Source organism: Balaenoptera borealis (assembly GCF_965194805.1).
Source record: "Balaenoptera borealis genome assembly, chromosome: 14".
Classification (NCBI taxonomy): domain Eukaryota; kingdom Metazoa; phylum Chordata; class Mammalia; order Artiodactyla; family Balaenopteridae; genus Balaenoptera; species Balaenoptera borealis.
Genome location: NC_138875.1, coordinates 75,959,760 through 75,975,083, shown reverse-complemented (window position 1 = coordinate 75,975,083; position 15,324 = coordinate 75,959,760). Strand labels below are relative to the sequence as shown.

General features: G+C 41.8%; 1 protein-coding gene across 7 annotated transcripts in view; it reads left to right on the top strand.

Annotated features, from left to right (window-relative positions):
• HECTD4 (HECT domain E3 ubiquitin protein ligase 4) overlaps positions 1-15,324 on the top strand; it is a 195,166-nt gene that overhangs the window by 131,449 nt on the left and 48,393 nt on the right. For all 7 annotated transcript variants that reach the window (XM_082353642.1, XM_082353640.1, XM_082353641.1 and 4 more), the window contains 8 exons: positions 5,387-5,490; positions 6,946-7,107; positions 7,223-7,371; positions 7,659-7,738; positions 9,829-9,992; positions 12,501-12,738; positions 13,522-13,658; positions 14,147-14,273. In XM_082353642.1, the coding sequence (XP_082209768.1) occupies positions 5,387-5,490; positions 6,946-7,107; positions 7,223-7,371; positions 7,659-7,738; positions 9,829-9,992; positions 12,501-12,738; positions 13,522-13,658; positions 14,147-14,273 (1,161 nt within the window). The remainder of the gene's footprint in view (positions 1-5,386; positions 5,491-6,945; positions 7,108-7,222; positions 7,372-7,658; positions 7,739-9,828; positions 9,993-12,500; positions 12,739-13,521; positions 13,659-14,146; positions 14,274-15,324) is intronic.

Below are 15,324 nucleotides of genomic sequence, written 5' to 3'. Positions count from 1 at the left end.
AAGCCCCAGTAGTGGATTCTTATAGCCTGCTAGGGAGTCATAGCCTGTGCTCAAAAGAAATGCTGTTTAATAAATGAGACCCAAAGTGGTGGGTAGAAGAGAAAGAGTTCTTTGATTATTTATTTATTTATTTATTTAATAAATTTTTTAATTTAATTTTATTTTTTTTGGCTGCGTTGGGTCTTTGTTGCTGTGCATAGGCTTTCTCTAGTTGCCATGAGCGGGGGCTACTCTTCATTGCAGTACGCAGGCTTCTCATTGCGGTGGCTTCTCTTGTTGTGGAGCACAAGCTCTAGGTGTGCGGTCTTCAGTAGTTATGGCACACAGGCCCAGTAGCTGTGGCTCGCAGGCTCTAGAGCGCCGGCTCAGTGGTTGTGGCGCTCGGGCTTAGTTGCTTCGCAGCATGTGGGATCTTCCCAGACCAGGGCTCGAACCCGTGTCCCCTGCATTGGCAAGTGGATTCTTAACCACTGCACCACGAGGGAAGTCCCTGATTTTTATTTTTTAATGTATCAAGATTTTTAAATTTCATATATGAAAGTGTCATAAAATGTATATGCGATAATATATTGATTCTCTAAAATGAAAAAATTTTCAATGAATTCCTTTTATTATTTTACTTCATCTGGGATGAATTAAGCCACGGACTTGGCCACTGTAATGTTAACTCACTCATAGCTAAATTTTATAGCTTCTCTAACACAAAGAAAAGAGTACCTAACTCCGTTTGGTGTAGGAAGATAACACTACAGAGCTTTTTCTCATAAAGAAATATTCCTGGGGACTTCCCTGGTGGTCCAGTGTCTAAGACTCTGGGCTCCCAATGCAGGGGGTCTGGGTTTGATCCCTTGTCAGGGAACTAGATCCCACATGCTGCAACTAAAGATCCCGCAGCTGTAACGAAGATCCTGCATGCGGCAACGAAGATGCTGCATGCCGCAACTAAGACCTGATGCAGCCAAATAAATAAATAAATACTAAAAAAAAAAGAAGAAGAAAGAAAGAAATATTCCTGAGGAGTCAACTGGATCCCTTGGTTGAAACAGCATAGGAAACAGATTGTGAAACTGAAGAAAAGACACATAGAAACCGAAAAAGTTCTCAACTTTTTTTTTATACTCTTACAAAAGGCAGAATCTCTCAGATTTCCTCTTCTCCCTCCTTCCTAAATGTACACATTCCCTGAGCCAGAGGTTCTCACACTTGGAAAGTTTGTAAGAATCTCTGGGAGGCACGTTTAAAATGCTTTCCAAGATCCACCAAAAAGTCAGAAGTCAAGGGTGGGCCTGGGCAGTTGTGATGCAAGTGGCCCTCACAGCTCACTTGAAGAAACTGCTCTAAGTTTTGCCTTGACCCACCTTCTTTGCTTTATCTGCCCTTCCTTGTGCTTTCATGGCTTCTGCTGTGGGCAGTCCTTCTCTTGAGGTGCAGGCCTGGTAGCTATTTTTCATAGAAGGAACCCCCCGCAAGCCCCAGCCTCATGAATATACCACATTTAAACCCAAAGTCATCATTTACTCTGGAATCCACTCTCCTTTCTGAATTCCCTATTCTTGGTTATGCTTGGGCTATTGCTGACCCTCAGACACTGAGTCCTTCCACATCCAATCAGTTGCCATATCTGATTCTTCCTTTGAAATGCTCCTGAAATTTATCTCTTTCCTGTTCATCTCCACTACCAGCTCTTTAAGTCGGGTGCTTTTTATCTCGTGTTTAGGCATCTGCATTATTCTCCAAACTTTTCCTTCTTGCACTTTGTATTTTCCCGTTGTCATCACAGTTACCTTCCTGAAGCCCCGATTTGAGTGGCTGATTGTCAGGCGCATAGAGCTGTCACTGAGAGGCTGGCTTTCCTAAGTGCTGTTACTACTGTTAAGTTGTCATTTATAGATTGGAATGAATTTACAGCCAGGTCTGGCAGTTACTTGTTACTATGGCTAAAGTACAATACAATCAGCCTTTTCTTTCTTGAATTTGTAGCATAGGAGCTTTTTTTTTTTTTTTAAATTTATTTATTTATTTATTTATTTATTTATTTATGGCTGTGTTGGGTCTTCATTTCTGTGCGAGGGCTTTCTCTAGTTGTGGCAAGCGGGGGCCACTCTTCATCGCGGTTTGCGGGCCTCTCACTATCGCGGCCTCTCTTCTTGCGGAGCACAGGCTCCAGACGCGCAGGCTCAGTAATTGTGGCTCACAGGCCTAGTTGCTCCGCGGCATGTGGGATCTTCCCAGACCAGGGCTCGAACCCGTGTCCCCTGCATTGGCAGGCAGATTCTCAACCACTGCGCCACCAGGGAAGCCCAGCATAGGAGCTTTTTATTCTCATACTAGATGCTATAAAAATCTCCTCTTACGTTAAGCCTACTTCATGGTAGACATGCCTCAACTCTGCCAAACAGCCCCCACTCCCTTTCTTCTTCCTAAGAATTGCTTTTCCCTTATTATTTGGTCTGATTCCACCTATCTGCATTGAAGTATCTCCATGACACTTGTTACTGGTTGATTATAAGGACACTGCTGCAGATGTTATTCACTGTATCATCCAGCATTCTGTGTATAAGATCTCTCAGAATAATTTTTAAGTAATTTTAGCAAAAATAATTGGAAAATGTTTATTAAAAATAATTGGGCTCTTTATGACTAGTCAGTTTACATTTATGTAATGGACTCCATGAATCTATAACTAAATAGTTTCCCCTTCTTTGGTTTGTCTATTGGGAAGCACAGATCTAGACTTGTGTCCCTGACTCCCAGGTGTAAATAAAGAACACTAGACACATACCTCATGACCTGGCCTCACTCCTGGCTCCACTTTGACTATTTTATCTTTGATCGCTGTCTAATCCATATCATTGGATTGTATTAGGTGTCTTGTGTCTGTAGGTACTAGGTATAAGTCAATAAATCTTTCTTGCTACTATCCTAAACATATTCTGTAGTTTACTTTTATTAGACTACATCTTATTCTTCCTAAGACATCTTTTTAAGTTGAAATATAATTCGCATACCACACGATTTACCATTTTAAAGCGTACAATTCAGTGGGTTTTAACATTGGGCTGGCCAGAAAGTTCGTTCAGGTTTTTCCGTAAGATGTTACAGAAAAACCCTAAAGAACTTTCTGGCCAACCCAATACATTCAGAGCTGTGCAACCATCATCACTAATTCCAGAACATTTATAACCACCCCCCGCAAAGAAAACCCTCTATATTCATTATCCCCACCCCCTTCCCTCAGCCCCTGACAACTGTCAATCTACTTCCTGTCTCTATGGATTTGCCTGTTCTGGGCATTTCATATAAATGGAATCATATAGTATGTGGCCTTTTGTGTCTGGTTTCTTTCACTTAGCATAATGTTTTCAAGGTTCGTCCGTATTGTGGCAGGTATCAAGTAGTTCATTACTTTTCATGGCTGAATACCTTTCCATTGTATGGATAGACCATTTTGTTTATCCATTGATCAATTTATGAATACTTGTGTTGTTTCTAACTTTTGGCTATTATGAATAATGCTGCTATAAACATTCATATATAAGTTTTTGTGTATATGACTATGTTTTCAATTCTGTTGCATATATAGAGGAGTGGAATTGCTGGGTCTTACAGCAATTCTATGTTTTAACTTGAGGAACTGCTTCCTTTTTTGAGGAACCATTTTCAAAAGTGGCTGTGCTTACATTCCCACCAGCAACGTATGAGGGTCCCGGTTACTCCATACTCTAGCCAACACTGGTATTGTCTTTTTGATTATAACTAGCTTAGTAGGTGTGAAATGGTATCTCATTTGCCTTTCCCTAATGACTAATGATGTTGAGCATCTTTTCACATATGTATTGACCATTTGTATATCTTCTTTGGAGGAATATCTATTCAGCTTTGCTGCCTGTTTTTAGTTAGTTTATTTGTCTTTTTATTGTTGAGTTATAACAGTTCTTTATATATTCTAGATATACTTGTCCCTGATCAGATATGATTTATAAGTACTCCCTCCCATTCTGTGGGTTATCTTTTCACTTTCTCAAGTGTCTTTTGAAGCACAAAGATTTTTCATTTTTATGAATCCAGTTTCTCAAATTTTCTTTCATTGCTTGTGCTTTTGGTATCCTATCTCAGAAACCATTGCCTAATCTGAAGTCATAAATATTTATACCAGTATTTTCTTCTAGGAGTTAGAGTTTTAGCTATAGGTTTTTTAGGTCTTTGATCCATTTTGAATTTTTGTGTGTCATGTGAGGTACTCCTGAGACATCTAACTCTTGACTATTCTAGAGTAGTCTCACAGTGCCAAGCCATCCAGAATTCCCTTCCTTCTCTGCTTATTGAAATTCTGACTTCTCTGAGATCTGATTATTAAGCCTTTCTAGCTCCTGGAATGAAGTCACTCATATGTGCCTGTGTTTGTGTCTTATGTCACATAATAACACACTCTAGCCTTGCACTATGTTCTTTATTGTATGTGTGTATGCATATACATGTCTTATCTCTCCCAGACTGGGGGCTTCAGCTCGTATTAACTTTGTATTTCCCAACACCTAGCACTGTGCCTTGCTCATAGGAGATGTTCAACAGGTTATAGACTTTTAGAAAATCAATTTAGATGATAAGAGTAATAGTTTTCAGGAACTTCCCTGGTGGCACAGTGGTTAAGAATCTGCCTACCAATGCAGGGGACATGGATTCGAGCCCTGGCCCAGGAAGATCCCACATGCCGTGGAGCAACTAAGCCCGTGTGCCACAACTACTGAGCCTGCACTCTAGAGCATGCGAGCCACAACTACTAAGCCCATGTGCCACAACTACTGAAGCCTGCGTGCCTAGAGCCCGTGCTCCGCAACAAGAGAAGCCACCGCAATGAGAAGCCCGTGCACCTCAACGAAGAGTAGCCCCCGCTCACCAAAACTAGAGAAAGCCCACACACAGCAATGAAGACCCAATGCAGCCAAAAATAAATTAAAAAAAAAAGAATAGTAGTTTTCATTTAGTAGATGATAATAAGAGCTTTCATTTATTGAGTGTTTGCCCTGTGCCAGGGACTTGGCTAAAGGCTCTACTTGTGTTATTTTAGCTCATCTTCACAACCACCCTGTGAGGCACAGGTACTATTATTACCCCTATATTGGAAGTGAGATGGTAAATATCAAGTAATAGAGCCAGATTCTGAATCCAGGCAGCCTAATGCCAGAGCCCATGCACTTGACCCCATTGCTTTGCTGCTGAGCTACATGTAGTAGACAAAGATGTCTCACGGTATTTGCTCTTTTGTAAGAATTTGAATAGTCTTCTTTTGTAAGCATTTTATTGCTCTGACCCTACTCCAAAAGAGTTGGAGCCCTCTCAGGAGTTGTAGGACTTATTTTCACATATTCAATGTCTCCCCCTCCAGGAGAGCGACTGGCAGTTGTGGAAGTGCAGTGTGAACGGCTGAGGATGCTCTACCGAGACTGTGCTCGGCCCCCGCCACCTCCGCTGCAGGCTGACCGGAGACAGGTGAGCCCTCTGCAGTGTTCCACACCTGCCGCCTGTCTGCAGCACGCGCCTTAAGAATTACAGAATGCCAAGCAGCACGTTAATGGCACTGAGAATGGGTGTTTGCAAAGCCATTTGGAGGTGTATGCTCTGCAATGACATGCTCTCATCCTTGAATGTCAAAGCACATTGATTTGTCATTCTGAATATCGAAAGCAGGGGAGCAGAACTCATTGATTTGTAAATAATTTCTGTGTTATCAATAACAGAAAAAGAAAACGTTTTCAAAATTGTAGATCTATAGTTCATCTCGTAATAATAAGTATACATAGAGAGAAAGAGGGACTAAAAAGCCAAAGTGGCACAGAGAAAGTCAGTACTGTGTGATATCACTTATATGTGCAATCTAAAATATACAACAGGGCTTCCCTGGTGGCGCAGTGGTTGAGAATCTGCCTGCCAATGCAGGGGACACGTGTTCGAGCCCTGGTCTGGGAAGATCCCCCATGCCACGGAGCAACTAGGCCCGTGAGCCACAACTACTGAGCCTGCACGTCTGGAGCCTGTGCTCCGCAAGAAGAGAGGCCGCGATAGTGAGAGGCCCGCGCACCGCGATGAAGAGTGGCCCCCGCTTGCCACAACTAGAGAAAGCCCTCGCACAGAAACGAAGACCCAACACAGCCAAAACTAAATAAATAAATAAATAAATTTATAAAATATACAACAAACTAGTGAATAAAACAAAAGAAAAAGCAGACTCACGGGGAAAAACAAGTTTCACTGGGGAAAAAAAAAGCAAAAGAGGCAAAAATGTTCAATATTGGCATTCTGTGAATGTTCTTAGCAGCATTATTCATAATAGCCGAAAAGTAGAAATAACGTAAATGTCCATCAACTGATGAATGAATGTGTAAAATGGGTATATTCATACAATGGAATATTATTCGGCCTTTAAAATTAATGAAGTGGTAATACATGCTACAATATGGATAAACCTTGAATTATGCTAAGTGAAAGAAGTCAGTCACAAAAGACCACATATTGTATGATTCCATTTCTTGTAATGTCCAGAGCAGGCAAATCCATAGAGACAGAAAACAGACAGATAAGTAGTTGCCAGGGACTGGGAAGGAGAGAAGGATGGGAATTGACTTCTAATGGGTACCACTTCTTTTAAGGGGGACAGAAATGTTCTAAAATTAGATTGTGGTGATGGTTGCACAACTCCGTGAATATACTAAAAACCATTAAATTGTACACTTTAACTGGGTGAATTGTACATTATGTGAATTTTATCACAAAAAATCAGTGCATCTAGGTAAGAGTATACAAAAGTTGCTATATTCTTGCAATTTTTCTGTAGCTTTGAAATTATTTCAAGATAAGAAAGTTAAAAATCTGTAAAAGAAGAAATGTCACTTGAAATCTCAACATCTCCATTTTGTGTTTGCAATTGGGTGTCTTTCCCCAATGCAGCCCAAAGAGATTACGTGGAGCCCCTCACGAGTGTTTCCACCTGTCCGAGCCTGCATGTTCTCATCGCACCTCACTTCTGTCACCTTCCTGGCTGACCCCAGCGCTGGGGGCGGTCTGCCCCGGGGCACATTTATCTATGCCACCTCACCACTGCCCATTCAGGTGAGAAATCACATGACATACTGTCTTCTGCCTCTTTCCTTCAAATGTGAGAGAAAGAGGAAGTTCAAGGGCCCACAGTGAGCCCTCTGATTGCGCACTTCTTGTGTTTCTTCAGGCCCCATCTTTCTACTGGGAAATTGAAATTGTTTCCTATGGAGATAGTGATGATGACACTGGACCAATAGTTTCCTTTGGCTTTGCTACAGAAGCAGAGAAAAGAGATGGGGCTTGGACTAATCCAGTGGGCACTTGTCTTTTCCATAAGTAAGTGGCTACTAACGCTGTTATTAAAAAAAAAAAAAAGTAGTGGATGTGGGTGTTTTCCTTTTTTTTTTTTTTTTGATGTGGGTGTTTTAAAACTAAAGTAATATATTTTAATCTCTACTCTAAAAAATGTAGAAAATACCAGCTGGAAATATACTCATGTTTAGTGAATGAGAATAGCTCTTAGGATTTCTCTTCTGATTACTCTCATGCTACTGTTCACTACTTACCTTCCTCTGTGTTGACTGATTAGCCTTGTCTTTGACTTCTCTTTGTTTTTTTCACAGCAATGGCCGAGCCGTGCACTACAATGGCTCCAGTTTATTACAGTGGAAGAGCGTTCGCTTAGATGTGACTCTCTCTCCTGGTGAGTGTGGTGGGAGTTTTTTTTTTTTTTTTAACCCTGTGTATTTCTGTTGTTCCCAGGTCTGGGTCAAAATAGGTTAAAATTAATGAAACTTGGCAACTGAAAACGGACACTGTCTTCCAGTGAAAATGAAATACTTGTCATTGTTGTCCCCTAGTTTACACAAAACCTCTCATTTTATGAGGCACTGTTATCATTAAAGCCTCCATCTGGTAACTTAGGAGTCAGATTGACTTTCGTTCCTCCATCATTAGAAGAATCTGAGATTTTGCTTTTCTCCGAAATTTGGTCTTTCATCAGCTTTTCATTGATGAATAGCTTCAAAAAAAAAACCCTCTACCAGTCACCTTGAGGCACTCAAGAAATACATTATCAATAGGTAAAGATACATGCTGTAGACTTTGCTCTTGGTAGCCTAAACATCTGGTCCAGCTTCAGCACATCTTCTGCCCAGGTGTTTCAGTCACATAGTCAATTCAATAAAAAGAAAATCTTTCCCCTCTTCTTTTTAAGCCTCCACATAACTAACTTCATCTGTAATAGTAGATGAATTGGGATCCGTCCTACCTGCTCCAGAAGTAGCAAAATATAGGCACTGTCCTCTTGACATTAGAAGCAGCCGAACATGTTGGCTACTTATTTTCAGACAGTACATCTTAGCATCATCTCTGATAAAACTGAAGTTATTAAATATAATAGATGATCTTGGATGCTTGGGTAGGGGTTACTAAGTCACTGAACCCAATAGATAACTTCTTGTAGCAGTCTGGGGGGTAATTTTGCTTATCCTTGAGGGAACCATTTATTAAATTGCACTTTTCCAGTGAGCATGGTATTTTCAGTTATGGTCAAGTTATGCCTTGGAAATTACTTCCTGGCAAGTTGTTTCTCTCTTACTTTATGGAGCAGAACTCTGTAATCTCAGCTGAGTACTTAAGTGCTTTAAGCACAAAGCGAGGGGTAGTAGAGACAGCAGCGGATCCATAGTGGGCGTTCTATTCGTTTGTTATAGTTGATTGTTATTTTGTTTGATCATACTTTAGTTTTTGAGAAAATTTTGGACCAGACCTCAAGCAAACATGCTACCCCTTTCTTAGAGAAATGTGTCTGTGTGGGAATATGAATCAAGAACTCACTTTTTACAACAGGATCCCAATCTCTGTACCAACACTTTCAGTGTCCGTTGATCAACAGATACTCTTTGAGCATCTCCTACATGCTGGGCCCTCTTCTGGGCCCTTCGGGTGCCATAGTGAACAGTGACAAGTCCCCAGCCATTGGGAAGCCCAGCCTAGTGGTTTCAAAATCATATGAGACTCTGATCCGAAACAGACTCACAGAACTTCATGCGCTTATTGGAGAGTTTACAACAACAGGCTAATTATAAAGTTACGTGTGCTAGCAGCTTGCCTGAGACAGCCTCTAGTAGTGCTCATGTGGTGGATATGGTCCCCTTGGTTCTTTAAGTTCTATCCCAATATCTAGTCACTTCATCAGAAAGCAACTTGGCTTATATGATCTTCGCTTCCTGCAAAAATGCCTTAAATACATGTAAGTAAGGGGACAGAATGTGATTTAATGGTGTATGTTTAGCTTACATTGTAGGTTGAGTTTAAAATTATAATTTTTCAGATCCTTTCTAAGTCTTCTGCAAACTTACTGAGAAAATATTACCTTTTTACCTTTATGCATAAGTAATCTGGTACGTGTCAAAAGAGAAAAACTTGTATTCCTCTATTAAAAAATCATACCCAGTGTTTTCCCTTTTTGTCTTGGCTGCCTGGAAAATAAAAGCTAAATTTAATGTGTAATTGTGGTAAACAACTTACCTCAGACACTAGGTATTTTCGTTCTTCTAAACAGTTTCTGACTTCTCTTTTTAAAATTGTTTATTTCTATTGTGTTACTCTCTCTATATATGAATATAAATACAAGGTACTCTTTTTCAGCTGTAACTGATGGCATGAATAAATAAAAGCCAAGATAGTCAATGATGTGTAGTCTCATGCCAGTTGCAAATTGAAAGTTTAGTTAATAGTCAATAAAAGGAAAAAAAAAAAGCGTTGTTTCCGTCCTGTTCTCTGCCCTAGGTGACGTGGCGGGAATTGGCTGGGAGAGAACCGAGGGAACGCCTCCTCCTCCAGGGCAGCCAGCCAAGGGCCGGGTGTACTTCACATACTGCGGGCAGCGCCTCTCGCCGTATCTCGAAGATGTCTCGGGTGGGATGTGGCCTGTGGTTCACATTCAGAAAAAGGCAGGTTATCTTTTTGGGAAAGGAAACAAAATTCTCCTCAGTAATTTATTCCATCAAGAATGGAAAAATTAAAGACACCAAACGTGGCCTTGTTGACATAACATGTGGTACCTGATAACAGAAGGAACCACAAACAAACCTGAAGAAGTGGGTCCTTCCTTTGCATTGAACCTGAGTGATTAACTGCTTTGACTTCCTTTTGGCAGTCAAAAGTTTCCAAAACTACAATGCAAGGGACACTAGTGTTCTTTCCAATGGCAGTAAAATGAGTCTGTCGTTAAATAAGTTTTGAACGTGACCCTCTTGGGTCGCTTTAGTATGTCAGAAGCTCAGAGGAATCCTTCAGTAAAGATTCAAAACTTCAACTTTATTTAACCCAGCATCCCGGCACATATACTTAATCATGGAACTCTTTTGTTTTTAAAGGAGCATCTATTAACAGTTAATGTTCTGTGAAACATTACTACTTACTACATGCCGGTAGCTCCCAAATCCTTATCTCCAGCCCAGATCTCTCCCTAAATTCCAGACACAAATATTCAGCCATCTAGGCAACATTTAGAAATAGATGTTCCATTGGCATGTCAAAGTTAACATCTCTAAAACTGAGCCTAACTCTGCCCCATACCCTAACCTGCTTCTTCCCTAGCCTTTCTTGTCTTGGGAAATGGCAGCTCCATCCTTACAGCTTCTAAGGCCAAAAACCTTGGCGTCCTTGACTCCTCTTTTCCTCCTGCTCCACATCCAGTCTGTCAGCAAACCTTGTTGACCCTACCTTCAAAATGTATCTGGAATCTGACCACTTAAGTCATGGCCCAGCCACCCTTATCTTCTGGGTAGCATATTGCAATTTTCCTCTATCTCCCTTCCCTACCAGCCCCTTAGTTCTTGCCCTTTTACACATCTTTTCAACACAGCAGCCACAGTGATTCCTTAAAAATGTTGGTTAGATCATGTCACTCCTCTACTCTCAAAAAGTCAATGGCTTCCCATGTCTATGTTGTAAAAGCCCAAGTCTCTATAATGACTTAGAAGATCTTGTAGAATCTGGCCTGTACCATGCTTCTGATAGTAGCATCTTTTCTCACTTTGTTCAGTGAATTAAAGATGTCAATAATTTAAGGCAGCCTGTTCTATTCATTCATTCAGCAAATATTTATTGAGTACCTACTATATATTAAGTACTGTGCTAAGCTCTGGACATATAATCACAATGAGCAAAACAGATATGGTCTTTGTCTTCATGAAGTTAAAACCAGTTGGAGGAGTCAGACATTAGTCAAACATTCGCATAAATATATATGTGTATGTATATAATCACAAACTAATAAACACTGTGTCTATCAGTCAAGGTTCTCCAGAGAAACAGAACCAATAGGACAGGGGGACTTCCCTGGCGGTCCTCCAGTGGTTAAGACTCCACGCTTCCACTGCAGAGAGCATGGGTTCCATTCCTGGTCGGGGGAACTAAGATCCCACATGCCACGTGGTGCGGCAAAAAACAAACAAACAAAAAAACACCCCACAATAGGAGCTATATATATATATATATATGTATATATATATATATATATACATATATATATATATATATATATATAGAGAGAGAGAGAGAGAGAGAGAGAGAGAGAGAGAGAGAGAGGGAGAGAGAGAGAGAGTGTGTGTGTGTGTGTGTGTGTGTGTGTGTGTGTGTGTGTGTGTGTATGTAGACAGAGGTGGGAGGGGAGATTTATTTTGAGGAATTGGCTCCTGTTAGTATGGAGACTGAGAAGTCTCATGACCTGCTGTCTGTAGGCCGGGGACCCAGGAGAGCCAGTGGTGTGATTCAGTCTGCGTCCAAGGAGGGCAAGAGACGATGGGATGAGATATCCTAGCTCAAGCAGGGGTGCAGGGAAAAAGGGTTGAATTCCTCCTTCCCCTGCCTCTTGTTTTATTCAGACCCTCAACGGATTGGATGGTACCCACTTACACTGGGGAGGGCCATCTACTGTGTCCACCGATTCAAATGCGAATCTCACAGACACACCCAGCAATAATAAAGTTTAATCTGGCACCCCATGGCCAGTCAAGCTGACACATAAAATTAATCATCACAATATGATTGAAAATCACAGACTTTATGGAAGCAAGTACCAAGCAAATCTGATCACATCCCCATTACCCTGAAGAAGTGATGTTTGAGCCAGGTCTGGAATATTAACCAGTTTAAATGGACAAAATTGGAGGAAAGAATGTTCCAGGTGAAGGGAACAGCATGAGCAGTGGCATCAGGTAGAAAGGAACAGTGCTGGAAACAAGAAAGGTCACTGCATTTGAGCAGCAAAGAGCATGAGTGCCAGGCGAGGGGCAGTGGGGGCCGTGCAGAGCTCGAAGCGCCGGCGTCCGCAGGTGCACCAGCCCCTCTGCCTGGGTTCACAGACTCTCTGTGAAGTTCACCTCGAGGGATTAAAAATGAATGCATAAATAAACCTAAGTCCTTTCAAATCCTTTCCTTGGTCTCCTTTCCAGAACACCAAGACGCGAGCTAACTTTGGCTCCCGCCCATTTGCCTATGCTGAAGGGCAGGCCCACCGCAACGCTGCCGACCTGTGCACCGACCTGGCAGAGGAGATCAGCGCCAACTTCGAGGCCCTGCCCTTTGCCATGGCATCTGACAGTGACAACGATGCTGGCACCAGTATTGCGTCAGACCCGGGCACTCATGGGCCACCGTGCCGGATTGCTGCTGTGGCCACTGCTCAGCAACGTAAGCCACCTCCTCCCAAGGCCCCGCTGTTTCCTGGGAATGCGAATGCTGTTAATTCCATAAATCCATTTAACTTGGACATACCCCAGTGCCCAGTGGTAATGGGGTAACAGGCCCGGTGAAACAAAATGGGGAGCAGGAGGAAGCGTGGCAGGCTAGAAAGCGCGTCCCCCACATACAGGAAGCCTGCCCGCGACTCAGGGCCAGCAGAATATTGCCACATGGAAATGCAAGTCTGAAAGATTGTCTACTTTTATAAGACAACTAAGAGCCCCAGAATTTTACATAAAATCTCCTAATTTTAAATGTTAATCGTTTTTTAAACTTTTTAAAAACTGAAGCCATCAAAGAATAATAAAATATTAATTGTGGAATCTGGGTGATGGGTGTATAGATGTGCACTAAAAAACATTCCTGATAATTTGAAAAATTTTATAATAAGATTGAATAAAAGTGAGCTTCCCGAAATGAGATGTCTGCAGCCATATTTGGCCTTTGAGATACTGGTTTGAAAATCATTTTAAGAGTCTGTCTAATTCTTTATCATGATGAAGAACCTTCCAAAGTCTTCTCTGAGTTGAATGAATTATGCCCATAAAAACTAATTTAGGATTCCCAAATAGGAAATGATAGATGATTAGTTATTCCTTGATACTGAGCTTTAAAATTTCTCCAAGAACTAAGAGTCTTTCTATCACGCAAATTAGGAGAATCTGGTCTGTCCAAGGGTAAGAAGTTCATGTGCTCTTGCCTAGAATTCACTGTCATTGTGCTTTGTTACAGAATATGATAGTGACACTTCCTGTCATTATAAAGTAGAGCTCAGCTATGAGAATTTCATCACCTCTGGCCCAGACCCCCATCCGCCCCCCATTGCAGATGACGAAAGTGATGACGATGATGACGATGACATCCCGCAGGTAAGAGCCCCACTTAAGAGCGTTTGCTTAGCTCCCTGGTGACCAGGGCAAGCCACGAGGAATATTTTGATCTGAGCGTGCAAGGCTAGAGTTGTTACGCTTTCAGTTATGTCATTGTGTTGGAACAGTGGCTCTGGGGTGTTCATTTTTCTAGACCACATATCAATAGCCGTATCTGTTTGGTTCCATTGCCCAGTAGCAATCCGGATGTTGGAGAAATGAAGTACTTTGACAGTAATTCAGCAGTAAAGTTGCGGATCATGTGAAGTGTTTATATAGCTTTAGAGGGAAAGGAAGAGCTTGCCCCAGGCCAGCTGTTGCCTCCCCTGGCTTCTGAGGGTGTAGTTACTTTGGTGGTCTGCACGGTGTGTTTCTGTCACTGGCATTTGAGAGGGGTGAAGACCTCAGGGTGAGAGCTGTAAGTCAGGGAAGGACTGATTCTTGCACAAGGCGTTCCTTCCCTGTTCACGTTTGCCTTCTCCTTCCAGGAGGACCACTACGCTCTGCTGGTGAAAGCATGGGAGACCAAGGTTTTTCCTACTATCCGAAGACGCTTCCGCAATGAAGCAGAGCGGAAATCGGGCCTGGACCAGATAAAGGGTGCTTTACAACTAGGTCTGGTGCTTTATGTTTTCCTAGGGAACTCACTTCATGACTTGAAGAGATGTGTTTAGATGAAACTCAGGATGTAAATCAGAAAAGAGGGGCTCATCTAAAGTTGGGCCAGACTTAACAATGTCTTCTACCTGGGCCTTTACTGAACTCTATGGTCTTTTGCTTTCTTTGCCAGGCTTTTCTTTGCTTGTCAGTTTGACTCAGTATTTTGGGTTGATGGGCTGCTGGAATGAAGCTGGCATGGTTATACTAGGAAGCTGGATGGCCTGATGGTTAATAGCTTGGGCTCTGAAGTCACACCTGTGCTGTTTACCAGATTTGTGACCTTGGGAGAGTTACTTAACCTTTCTAGACTTCCCTCACCTTTAAAATGGAATCAGTAATGGTAACCACCTCATATGTATATGAAAAATTAACAAGTTAATACAGATAAAGCTTTTAAGAACAGCGTCTGGCATATGGTCAGCATTCAGTTAATGTAGTTCTAAATGTCACAGTAACAATGATGATGGTGAGATTTTTCTCCCACTGGGCACATAGAATAATGCAAAGTTTGATTGCAGACAGTGGATTGTTAGGGAGTCTTAAGTGCAGATAGCTGATTTCTGTTTTCAGGCTTCTCCTCATCTGTGAAACACCTGCTTTTTGAGATGCAGAGATGCCTTTTCCCAAGAGGCACAGCTGCCCTTCCAGTGGAGCATCAGTTGGGTTTTCTTTCATCATTGTGGCAGTCAGAGGTGGTGTAAGGAGATAGTATTTGCTCTTTCTCCTCTTAACTTTTGTCCTGACTGAGACTAGGAACAAATACGGAGAAGAACCACCAAAAGACCTTTATTTCTTGACCAACTGATATGCCGAATCCCTGATTCCAGTGATAGCTGAGTAATTCCTTTTTCTCAGATTGGTGTCAGGACTAATCTGTGTGTGTGTGTGTCTGTGTGTGTGTGCATGTGTATATATATATATATTTTTTTTCTTTTATGCTTTCTGTCCCCAAAGCTAAGACCTATGACAGTGGAATGATCATGTTTATACTTAACCTGTGGGAAAA